The sequence below is a fragment of the Littorina saxatilis genome, linkage group LG13 (genome assembly GCF_037325665.1).
Source record: "Littorina saxatilis isolate snail1 linkage group LG13, US_GU_Lsax_2.0, whole genome shotgun sequence".
NCBI lineage: Eukaryota > Metazoa > Mollusca > Gastropoda > Littorinimorpha > Littorinidae > Littorina > Littorina saxatilis.
In genome coordinates this window covers 13,063,023-13,075,369 of record NC_090257.1, presented here as the reverse complement: position 1 = coordinate 13,075,369, position 12,347 = coordinate 13,063,023, and the positions used below count along the sequence as shown (strand labels likewise).

The window sequence follows — 12,347 nt, the reverse complement described above, 5'->3', positions numbered from 1 at the left end:
ACCCACACACACACACACAGAAACCTCACCCAGAAACTCATCCTCCAGCCCATGAACAAAGGCGCCACATGCCCCAATGTTCATGAGACTGATGCTCTCGGCGTCCACACTTTCCCGAGGTTTGTCGTCAGCCCAGCGCTGTCCTGTGGACCACTCTCCCGACTCAAACTGCTCCTTTGCCCTGTCGTGGGCACTGACTTTACGCTGCAAACAAACAAACATTTATTTTTTCTGCTGCAAACAAACAAAAATCATCAATTAAACAGGGTTTTTTTCTGTGAAAGAAAGCATGACTGCATGTCACATGTGCCTGTGTGTGTGTGTGTCAAACTGTTCCTTTACCCTATCACACTGACTTTATGCTGAAAAGACAAGAGAATTGCCAATTGAATAAGTTTTCTTTGTGTGTGTGTGTGTGTGTGTGTGTGTGTGTGTGTGTGTGTGTGTGTGTGTGTGTGTGTGTGTGTGTGTGTGTGTGTGTGTGTGTGTGTGTGTGTGTGTGTGTGTGTGTTGATAATGACAAAATGTCACTGTGGTTTTTGCCTCTTTTTTGTTTTGAGTATCACTGTACTACATGCTTGCACATGTATGTGCCTGGTGCTTTGTACAATATAACATTTCTTGGTTTACTCTACAAATAACACACTGTGATGTTTCTAGGAATAAAAAAATTAAATCATAACTTACTCTCATGTTGGACATCAATTTCTTATCCAAAGTCTGCTCCAAAAAGCGACCGCTGACTTGATGCAAAGAACCCTGCAACACAGACAAATTGAGTTATCACTTGGAGAGTGGATAGTAAATAGGTAAGATAAGGAAAGGTAATTTCATTTAGTCCTGTACCATTTCCCTCATGGAAATAATGGTTGCTTTCTCCTTGGGAAAATGAGTGGTCATACAATACAGCGCTATCAATTTTTTTCCTTTTCCTGCATATGTGAGTGTGTATTTTCAAAGCCTCATAGATAGAGATTGAACATATATATATATTCCTTGTCACATCCATGCCAATAACAACAAACTGGTTTCAAAAGCAGGATGTAAGTGAAGTGACTGAGCTAACCTCCTCATGACTTGCAATACAAGTACAGTGATGGTCAACCATTACGACTCATGTGCAAGAGGTCCCACATATCCTCACTCAAACAATAGAGAAACAATAGCAGACAATTATGTCTGTCTGCTTTTTCCCAGATACAGAAGACTATAGGTCAGTTGGACCTGGATTCAAAACATATCAATAGGTCAAATATATCTTGGCAGCAAAAAAACTGTTGTGTCAGAAGACATTCTATGCCTTGAAGCTTATCGGGCATTCGACAAGCCTCAAGTCAGAACAATGCGTGATAACAAAAAAGTATGCGTAAATGACCAAAGACTAGGCTTGGGAACAACACTGATGTGTTATTTGATCTAAAAGCACTGTAGCAGATGTTGACACACAATACAGAAACACGTTCAGTGGGAAGCATAGCATAGAATTATGAGATATGTTTGTCTGTCTCTCTGCTTCCCTATGTTATTTGATCTAACAGCATTGTAGCAGATGCTGACACCCACCAGGAGAGCAGCAGCCTCCACACGCACGTTGACGGAGATGTCGTTCATCAGGTTGCAGATCTTGGCAAAGCCGTCATCCGCCAGACGTAGCTCTTCCCCTCCCTCGCTGCCACAGTTCACCATGCTGCAAACATAATTCGAGGTAAGTTTTTTTTTACGAGGGTTGTAGCATAAGCTATGGGTTCACTAGCCCTCGCCTTGAGAGGGACTACTCTGAATCTTATCCATACATATGATCATATCTAAGTTCAGTCTCGCTTGTGTCTTCCGAACGAGCTTCTGGACAAAAAACAAGAAAGGTAGGTTGTTGAAAAGTTGTTATTGACAAAATTACGTTACAATCACAAATATATCGACCCAACGGTCTTTTAAGTGAACAGAAAATTTATCTTGATGGAATCAGTTTTTGCCCACTGGCCAGGAAGCCGAGTGAATGAATCATATTAAAAGAGCTTCTGGACAATTAATTTTGTCAGATAAGTTTATTTTCTGTATTATAAGTGTTTGTCCATCCATTTAAATGACCGCTGGGTCGAAGATCAGTGACTGTATAATTTTGTTTTGTCACAATTAAACGTTCCTATAATAAACCTGCTCGGTTTTTTTATTCATTATCTATACATAGAAATTCACACGCAAAAACAAATTGAGCAATCTTTCCACCATCTAACTGACACAATATGATACAGCAACTATGCTTACTGTGAATACTACAGTTTTCCCACAATTTGTCCTGATTATGTAAACTTCACTATGGTTCACCACGTTTCTAACAAAAAGGACACATACTGTCCACCATCTAACAAAAAGGACACATACTGTCCACCATCTAACAAAAAGGACACATACTGTCCACCATCTAACAAAAAGGACACATACTGTCCACCATCTAACAAAAAGGACACATACTGTCCACCATCTAACAAAAAGGACACATACTGTCCACCATCTAACAAAAAGGACACATACTGTCCACCATCTAACAAAAAGGACACATACTGTCCACCATCTAACAAAAAGGACACATACTGTCCACCATCTAACAAAAAGGACACATACTGTCCACCATCTAACAAACAAAGGGTCAGGAAGGAAGGAAAGAAAGAAATATGACACGCTCTTTCAACCTTCTAACCTGTACACATTTAAATACTATAAGAACCATACTTTTATAAGATTCAATCAATGAGTGAGAACACCTTCTGACCTTTCTGGGTAGAGACGGCAGAGCACCCACACAAGCCTGGCGGCCTTTCTTCGCACATCTTCATTGTCGTCGTTCATACCACCGCACGCCTGGCTGTACACGCTCTGACTCAGGGGCTGTCCACGTTCGTAGAGACGTAGCTACAAAATAAGTACATGCAATTCAGCATCACACATCAACACTTGTCTGTATTCTGCCCAACAATTCAGCATCACACATCAACACTTGTCTGTATTCTGCCCAACCATTCAGCATCACACATCAACACTTGTCTGTATTCTGCCCAACAATTCAGCATCACACATCATCACTTGTCTGTATTCTGCCCAACAATTCAGCATCACACATCATCACTTGTCTGTATTCTGCCCAACAATTCAGCATCACACATCATCACTTGTCTGTATTCTGCCCAACAATTCAGCATCACACATCATCACTTGTCTGTATTCTGCCCAACAATTCAGCATCACACATCATCACTTGTCTGTATTCTGCCCAACCATTCAGCATCACACATCATCACTTGTCTGTATTCTGCCCAACAATTCAGCATCACACATCAACACTTGTCTGTATTCTGCCTAACAGAGAACTAAGTATGCCATGTGCAATATAAAACAAAATAAACATTCTGAGTGCAGGGTGACGGTCAGCAGTATCACTACACAAAACTCACTGAGAGATCTGAATTCTTTTTTCCTGCCTGATCTGACCTACCGTAACAGCACAAGGTCGTTTTTACCCTGTGAGGTTCACTTAGCATGATGATGAGTTAACAAAAGTGGAATGATGGTAGAGTAAACCTTTTGAAGTCTTCTCTGAAAGTAGCAATTTTCAACCCAAGTCCACATTTACTCATTTTGGGAAAGATCTTTCTTTCCCTCTTTTTTGTACCTGATCCTACACAAATCTTCTCTTTAACATAGAAATTATGGCAGAATCCCAAACAACAAACCATGGCTGTGTAGGCAGCAGCTCGCACGCGAGGATCATCGTCAGCAGTGTACTGCCCCAGAAGGTACAGAACGCTGTCCGTCGTCAACAACTCCTTGGTCTTGTCGTCACATGACCCTAGTTCACCAATCAGCTCCAGGCAACGTGCCCTCACCAAATGACCAGCATTAACCAGCAACTGCAAATGAAAATTACCACAACTGACTAGGACTTATAAAAATCAAGCATATTTACAGAGTAATTAAATAGATAAGAGCTGCCAGAACAACAGGAAATTAGGTCAAATGACACAGGTGACTGTACTTGCTTGTTGCATGGTCGCAAAGTCAAGAGTGGTACAGTTTAACGTCAGTTACAGTTTGAAACACCTTGGACTTGAAGACAGGGCCTTTGTTATTGAGACCACCCAATTTAAGACTCCCTCCTTTTTAAGACCTTGTTTTCTCAGACTTTCTGTTCATAACCTCTGTAAAATGACCCCCATTTCAAGACTTCCTCCTTTTTAAGATTTTCTCAGATTTGTGGAGGTCTTAAAAGGGGGGTTCCACTGTACCAAGAACACTGAGGATCCACATTGCTGTATCCTGTTGCATGTGTATATCATATACATACACATGCAACTAACAGTAACACATCAAAATAAAGTGCTGAAATAAATCAACCAGTGAACTAACAGTAACATTAACAGAACAAGGAAAAGGAGAAGTTCCAACATTATTTACAAGACAAAATGGAAACAGACAAAATGGAAGCACATTAACTTCGTCAGGAAAAATATTACACTGCCTATACTCTTGGTAAAAAAAAAATGAATGCTGCTGTTTAACTTTTAAGGGATCTACAATGTTAACTGGAAGTTTCCTGTACTTTACTGGTAATAATAAAATCTTAAAAATAACGGAAATAAAGATCAACCACCAGGTCTACCTGTTGATATATATATCCTGATTGACATACTTTTTTGAGTTTTTATGTGTATTATGTTTTGGAATGTAAACAAGTTAACAGTTAACAAAGTTGCAGATCTGGATTAGAGTCAGGGCTTTTGCTTGCAAAGAGATAACAATGTCGAAAATCGCAAACACTATGTTTTCATAGTTTTGATAGTTTTACCTTCTGTGCAGCAGCAACCAAGTGTTGATGAAAGGCCAGGCTGTTGGGCAGACAGCACCCTATGGTGGTCAGTGTCGACAGCAAATTGCTCAGCACCTTGTGCGATTCTGAAAGCAAGACCAGCGAATAAAGTTTTGCAAGGATGGTTCTTGGTTAGAAATGAAAAAGCTAACTCACTGGGTCATGCGATCCTTCGGACACCAAGTTACTACTAGTACTAAGAGTAAGAAATGTTTCTATAATCTGGACATACAATAATTGGCTATTTCATACATGTTCAAGACAGAAACACAAATCCCATCCCTGGTAAAGTGGTAATGACAACAAAACTGCAGATCATAATATTAAAAAAACAGTTCCAAGATGGAAATGACATTTCACGCCCTCGCTGCAAAGGTAAGTACTGCTGTGGTTTACTTTTATAATAGGACACCAAAGGTACTTCTTCTTCTTCGTTTATAGGCTGAAACTCCCACGATCACTCATGACCTTAGGTACACTTTGAGTGGGGGAGATTAATTATCATAAGTGGTAATCATGATTTTACCCTCTGATTGGAGTTTAGGCAACAGCTGGTCAGAAATAACTTGAGGGTTAAACCCAGGCACGGTGGCCAGCCGCGTGAACACACTGAGGATTTTGCTCCGAACCAAAGTGTCACGGCTGGCACTGTACTGTTCCATCAGTTCTGGAAAAATCCGCTCAGCCGTAGCATGGTCGATAGGGAAACGGTGCTCCAAAATCACTAGAGCATGTAGAATGTCCTGAGAGGTGCAACCGCTCTGTAGGTTCAGATGCAGTTCTGGCTGAGCTGGTTTGGTGATGAGTCGTAGTCGCTTCACAGGTTTTGGTTCTTCCTGGGTAAATAATACAATTTGAATTTATTGTTATCATTGCAACTACTCGCTTGAGGTTATCTCCTCCTTTGCTTCATTTGTGAACGAAATGTAATAAAAGTGTTGAAGAGTACCCTTGAAGTTGAACATATTCAGCATACAATCTTGTCATTAAGCACTACAGTATTTAGGCTAAAGTTGGGTTGGTTTATGAATGAGTCTGTGAGTGTGACACTTCAGAGGTTCAGGTAATCTTCTCAGGTAGGGATTGCAATACATACATAGCTTTAAAAATACATATAAGGTATACACAACAACGAAAATGCGTCATTGAGAAATTTTTGAGGACTGACTTTTGCTTGTTGCAACAACTTTCTGTTAAACAGAGATGAGAGAGAGAGAGAGAGAGAGAGAGAGAGAGAGAGAGAGAGAGAGAGAGAGAGAGAGAGAGAGAGAGAGAGAGAGAGAGAGAGAGAGAGAGAGAGAGAGAGAGAGTTCTGTTAACACCAGCTGCAAATCATCTTCGCAACTCTCTCCAAGTCTGCAGAATCTTCACTTTGATGAAGGCGGCAGTCTGAAGAAAGAAGAAGAGAGAGAGAGAGATACTGTGCCACTGCCAGTGCGTGTCTTGCGAGCGTGTGTGTGAGTTGCGCTCCGAGTGGAACATAGATTCATATTTTAAGACTGTCAGGGATTGGACTCTAGTTGATTCAAATCTGCCCTGATTAAAGAGTACCTGAATAACATGACTAAATTCCGCAAGCGCTCTCTTCTTCAACTTCGCTGCCATTTTGACGGAAGCAGTCGCTTTAAGATTTCATAAACTGAAGATGTATGCAAGGGAAACCACTCATCATGAGTTTTAGGCCATGGAAAAAGAAGAAAAAAACATGTTCTATTTAGTGTGTTTGTGTGTGTGTGTCAATTTGTGTGTGTGTGTGTTTGAAACAATAATGATCATTTATGACAGTGGTTGCTAAACGGAAGAAGAAGAACCGTCAGCGCTTTGGCTTCAGCAGGGGTGGGCACAATATCTTTGCTTGTAGCAAAAGTAATATTGTTTGTAGCAGAACTTGGCGCGAAGCGCCAAGTCGACGGCGCGAAGCGCCTAGTTTGCTAGGGGGGTCCGGGGGCATGCCCCCCCGGAAAATTTTTGAAAAAAAGGAAGCAAATGGTACAATCTGGTGCATTCTGAGGGTGATAATTGCCAGTTTCTGGCAGCAGATTTTGTCACTGATTTTTGTGGAAAATCGCCTGTTTGCCCCTTAACATACACTTAACATACCAGTCAATACACTTGGGCATACACCTCGATATGGTCAGGCTACACACCACCGATTGATCAGCCTTGGAATCAGCTAAAATAGATCTGGGGAAAAAAACACATAGCAAATTTAAAAAGAGCACTCTGTCGCAACTTGTCGCAATTTCGCCTATCGCAAAATCGGCTTCCCTTGTCGCAAAAAAATGCGACAATGCGACAGGTGCCCACCCCTGCTTCAGTGATTGACTGAATGCACAAGTGGATGAAATACTACAAGTTCACATCACTGTTCATTGGCTCTATCGACACCCGTTTTTAACCGCTTGCTTCCCTTTATATGATAAACCGTCAATAGATCGTCGTCCTCCCGAACAAAAACCTTTGTATGTCGATCATCGAGAATAGAGGAGTTTGGGTAGGGAAATCCTTTCATGCAATGACGTCAGCGCCTTCTTCTTCTTCTTCTTTTTTCCGAGTCTTTCTTGATGTGGACTGGGTTCATCCGAACGTCTGTAGTTCAGCGGCGGAGTACTGAGTAATTGGTTACTGGTGGTGGGTGACCCAATAACTCCGAGAAGATGGTTAAAAGTATAAAACTATTTACACGAAGAGCTGCAGGGTTACTGTGTCAGCGAGGCAAGTCCGTGGGTACGACCCAGACCAGTTTGGAAGGACTCCAGTGAAGGAGCAACTGTGGTCTTAGCCCGACTTAGGGTCGAGCTTGTTCCACTGACGCAGTGTTCGGGGGAAAAAGGAGTTGAAGAGAACAGGATGGGATGCCCTCTCCTGGAACAGTCTCTGGGCTCCTCTGGTGCGGCTGTCGCCAGAGGTGTAGAACTCGGCCTTGTTGATGTCGACTATGCCGTTGTTGATCTTGTAGAGCATAGTGAGGCGGTTGGCGAGTCTTCTGTCGGCGAGTGGTTCCCATTGGAGGGTCTTCAGCATGCTGGTCACACAGCCTGGGGTCCGATCGCTGTAGTTGTTGTGGACGTAACGGGCTGCTCTGCGTTGGACTTTTTCAAGCTCCGTGACGTCTTTCTGAGAGATCGGGTCCAAGACTGGCGAGGCGTAGTCAAGGACCGGTCTGACCATGGCCTTGTACGTAGCAGCTCTGACGGTGGTGGTGCACTCCCGGAAGTTCCGCCGCAAGAAGCCCACAGTTCTGTTGCCCTTGTTGACAGTCGCTTGCACGTGGCTGCTCCAGAACAGGTCATCGGAGATTAAGACCCCTAGGTACTTGCTGGATGGTGTTGTTTCCAGAGTCTGTCCATGGAGGCTGTAGGAAGTTGGCAGGATGGGCTTCTTCTTGTTCGGGGCAATGCGGATGACGGTGCACTTGCTGGGGTTGAACTCCATCTGCCATGTTGATTCCCACTGTTCGAGACTGGATAGGTCCTGTTGGAGCTACAGACTGTCCGCTGGAGAGGATATGCGTTTGAAGAGTAGGGAGTCGTCTGCAAAGAGTTTGACGCTGCTGAACTGAACGGATTCAGGGAGGTCGTTGATGAAGGCTAAAAACAGGAGAGAACCCAGGACGGTCCCCTGCGGAACTCCGGACTGCACTCCGACTGGAGACGATAGGACGCCCTCCAAGGCCACCTGCTGTTGACGCTGACTGAGGAAGGCAGAGATCCACTTGAGGGTGTCGTTTCTCACTCCGTAGTAAGCCAGTTTCGTGAGCAGGCGGGCGTGGGGCACCTTGTCGAAGGCTTTGGAGAAGTCCAACAGGATGGCGTCGACCTGGCCTTTCAATTCATTTCGAAGCCAGACCACAACATAATGTCGGTCACGCTTGAAATTATCACAGGCTACTTGATATTGCTTTCCAAACGTATATGAAGTGAACGGTAGCATAGGGTCAGTTATTAATTTAACTTGCCTCGAACAGTGAGATAAAGAGAACAAATACGAACGGAGAGACTCGAAAACTCGGGTCGTCGCCACACTCGAGAACTCAAGTGTATACAATATTTGAAGTTAAAATCTCCCTCGCCTACAGTGCGACAGAATAGCTCAGTTGGTAAAGCACCCAATCATGCACTAGCTGTTCCTTACTTTTGTGGTCCCGGGTCCGATCCTCTTCGACAGCAATTATTTTAATTTTGTTCTGAACTAGTAATTCTTGTATTTTATTCATTCCAAACCTTTTGGATGATGTGATGAGTCGAAATAATCAAAAAGTTGCATAATTATTGAGTACTTCCAGCGGGAAATTTCCCCAGAATTCCCCATTCTATTTATTTTTTAGTAACCTCGGCTTTGGTAAAAATGTAATGCCTTATAGGTAACACCCCGACTACATGTAATGATGAGAACAAAAAAACCGTACAAAACACAAATACGAACGGGGAAACCGACGAGTCGACAAATGCTCAATCGAGAACGGGGGAAGGTATGTTTGCAGTTCAAGTATTAGTTTTTACGCTTAAACTTCGTGTGCCTCGTTGCCGTTGGCAGGGTGGAAGTACGTTTGCCTCCAGGTCCGGCGGTCTGGAGTTCGAGTCATGTACATGGCAAGACTTTTGTAAAACATTTTTTCTCAACTTTTCTGAACTCTTTATTCTTGTATTTTATTCTTTTTGATATATCTCAAAGGTTTTGAGTCGTGTATTGAAAATTGAATATAGTGAACAGCTTTCCCAGAATTCCATATTCTATTTTTAGTACGGGATATCACCAAGAAAAAGTCAAAGGGCATAATGTACCACCGCGTGTCGACTGATAGTAATGGTAGTAGAATACTTCTAGTATGATAAGACTTCTGCTTCTTATTTTCTTTGGCATTATTGACAAGGATCGAATATTTGAACAAAATGTGTTTGCCTTATAAGTATTGCGTTTCTATATTTCCAGAATGTTTGTTTGCTTCATGTTTTGTTCAGCTGGTCTTCAGGAATTTTTGTAGAACTTATCAATACGTATCAATCAGGGTTCCTGCAGGGCAGAGCTGATACAATTCAATGAGTTACGTTTTTATTAAATCAAATTAGGTTCAACATTTTACTGGGATTTGAGGGTGTATGTCCGTACATGCGTTTGAAAGCGTATATATGTTACAGTTAATCTGTAAAACCAGGGAATACGTGTATTAACTAGGTAATACATGAATTGACTGACGGAAAAAAACAGTTAATTCATGTATTACCAAAAATAGTTTAGTTATAAATACACGTATTCCCTGGTTTCACAGATTAACTGTAACATATACAGCCATTCCCGTACAAGTACTGAACAGATGTGTACAAAACTTTACATATGAACTTTTTCAGATCCAGTAGCAGTTATTCTCTCACGTTTGGGGGATTAAGTTGTTTGATGACGTCATATACGCCCCTCAAAAAGGAAGATGCTGTAATGTGGCAACTGCAGTTTGTCAAACGAATTGTGACAAATTGTGAATTTAAATGTGCCATCTCGTCGCTGTAATTACAAACCTCGTATCTCAATTTTTGAGGTTTTGTAACAAAAACAAGTTAGCCCCCTTATTTTTTTGCCCATGAGGTGAGAAAAGCTCTCGTCTCGAGCTGCTTTCTAAAGTGAGAAAAAGTTCTTGAGACGAAAACTCTGTATTCAAGGGAGCGCCAAAAAGTTAACCCTACAAGATTTTTCCGTCTCAAACTTGAACGTTAACTATGTCAACATGGAAGATACGAGGTTACTGCTTTATTTTTCACTTACAAATATTTTTCTCCTCAGAAATACGAAATAATTATGGCCACTGAAGGTTACCAGTAGGTGAAAAATTAAAGAATAACTTGTATTAAATACTAATTCTGGATGACTCCCTTGGATAAAAAGCTCATGTATCTCAATATTTTTTCAAGTCTCAGTTGTATCGAATATTATTAACTGACATTAACCTTTACCGGATCAAGCCTTGGACTACAGTCCGGATGATGTGGGTCGTGTACGACCGATACTTTCTAAAGGATTCAAAGTAAAACGTATGGGTTGTACACGACCCACGCCATCTGAACAGGGACACACTCTTTACCACCTCTTCGCAGATTATGGGTCGTACACGACCAATGCCATCTGAATGGGGTCGGCCCGCTATTGCGCGAATCTTTAGGGTTAGGGTTAGATTCGCGCAATAGCGGACCCGCGCAATAGCGGCCCAGCCCCATCTGAATAGGGATAAACACTGTAAAAAACAAGAAGAGCAAACGCTCGATCGAGTCACTTTCGCAGTTCTGAATATTATATGAGGCATCAGATGGACAGGAAGAAATTGCTATTCACAACACAATACAGATGTAAATAATTTGATGTAAAGAATAATCCTATAAAGTTTGAATCAAATCCGATGAATAGTTTCAGAGATATGATATTTCAATTTTTTTCCTTCAAGACATACCTGTGACCTTGAAAAAGGTCAAAGGTCACCAAAGCAGACGTCAAAGTGTAGAGGTCACTGGGAGTCACGTTCACATAAAATTTGAGCCCGGTCACTTTTATAGTTTCCGAGAAAAGCCCAACGTTAAGTTGTGTGTTGCCGAACAGAAAAGGCTAGTTATCTCCCTTGTTTTTCTGATAACGTTCGTAAAAGGCTACAGATGTAAATACTTTGATGTAAAGAATAATCCTACAAAGTTTCAATCACATCCGATGAACTTTGTCAAAGATATAAAATGTCTAATTTTTCCTTTGACGCTGACCTGTGACCTTGAAAAAGGTCAAAGGTCAACGAAACCATCGTTAAAGTGTAGAGGTCATTGGAGGTCACGACTAAACAAAATATGAGCCGGATCGCTTTGATAGTTTCCGAGAAAAGTCCAACGTTAAGGTGGTGTCTACGGACGGCCGGCCGGCCGGACAGACTAACACTGACCGATTACATAGAGTCACTTTTTCTCAAGTGACTCAAAAAATGTGTCATTCCATTGTTTATTTACAAAGATAATCATTTAGAATTGGTCGATAGGATGGTTCTATTGTGCTTGTGGATTACATGAAGTCTCAATCCTAAACTCCCAATAGTTTAGGAGATCTATACACTTTTGTGATGCTCTGGGTTTCCTACTACCCAGGAAGCACAGTGACGGTTTTAACACACATTTAGTCTGTCATTGCATTGTGTTAAAGAAAATATCAACCCATGCGTAAGTTATATTTGATCCCTTAATTGCAAGGTTTTTTCTCTCAAAACAGGAAAAATTGTGATAGGGGTTTTTCAATTACATCCACAATCTGAGAAAAAAATCTTTGACAATGCATAATAATTAATTGCCAACTTTGTACCACTGTATCCGTTTTTCAGAGGATGGTTGTCACTCACATCGGGCATATTTTTGAAAATCATAATGCAGCTGTAACTTGTTTGAATATGTTTTTCCGACTGGGTTAGTATTTCTGTCAAGCTGTAGTTAATTTCAGTGGTTGTGATTTTTTTCAAGTTTAACAGCAA

General features: G+C 41.6%; 2 protein-coding genes across 2 annotated transcripts in view; both read right to left on the bottom strand.

Moving 5' to 3' along the window:
* LOC138983643 (integrator complex subunit 4-like) overlaps positions 1 to 6,474 on the bottom strand; it is a 28,837-nt gene extending 22,363 nt beyond the window's left edge. The window contains exons 1-8 of the mRNA XM_070356925.1: positions 6,413 to 6,474; positions 5,388 to 5,697; positions 4,841 to 4,947; positions 3,729 to 3,905; positions 2,771 to 2,910; positions 1,564 to 1,687; positions 688 to 759; positions 30 to 204 (exon numbers count right to left, since the gene is read on the bottom strand). Coding sequence (XP_070213026.1) covers positions 30 to 204; positions 688 to 759; positions 1,564 to 1,687; positions 2,771 to 2,910; positions 3,729 to 3,905; positions 4,841 to 4,947; positions 5,388 to 5,697; positions 6,413 to 6,466 — 1,159 coding nt within the window. The 5' untranslated portion in view covers positions 6,467 to 6,474. The remainder of the gene's footprint in view (positions 1 to 29; positions 205 to 687; positions 760 to 1,563; positions 1,688 to 2,770; positions 2,911 to 3,728; positions 3,906 to 4,840; positions 4,948 to 5,387; positions 5,698 to 6,412) is intronic.
* A 1,165-nt stretch (positions 6,475 to 7,639) lies between these two features.
* Positions 7,640 to 8,296, bottom strand: LOC138946181 (uncharacterized). The gene has a single exon (XM_070317694.1). It carries the CDS (start codon positions 8,294 to 8,296, stop codon positions 7,640 to 7,642), a length of 657 nt encoding a protein of 218 aa, XP_070173795.1.
* Positions 8,297 to 12,347: the final 4,051 nt, after the last annotated feature.

Coding starts and splice junctions, on each gene's coding strand:
- LOC138946181 (XM_070317694.1), bottom strand. CDS start 8,296: ATGGAGTTCAACCCCAGCAAGTGCACCGTCATCCGCATTGCCCCGAAC.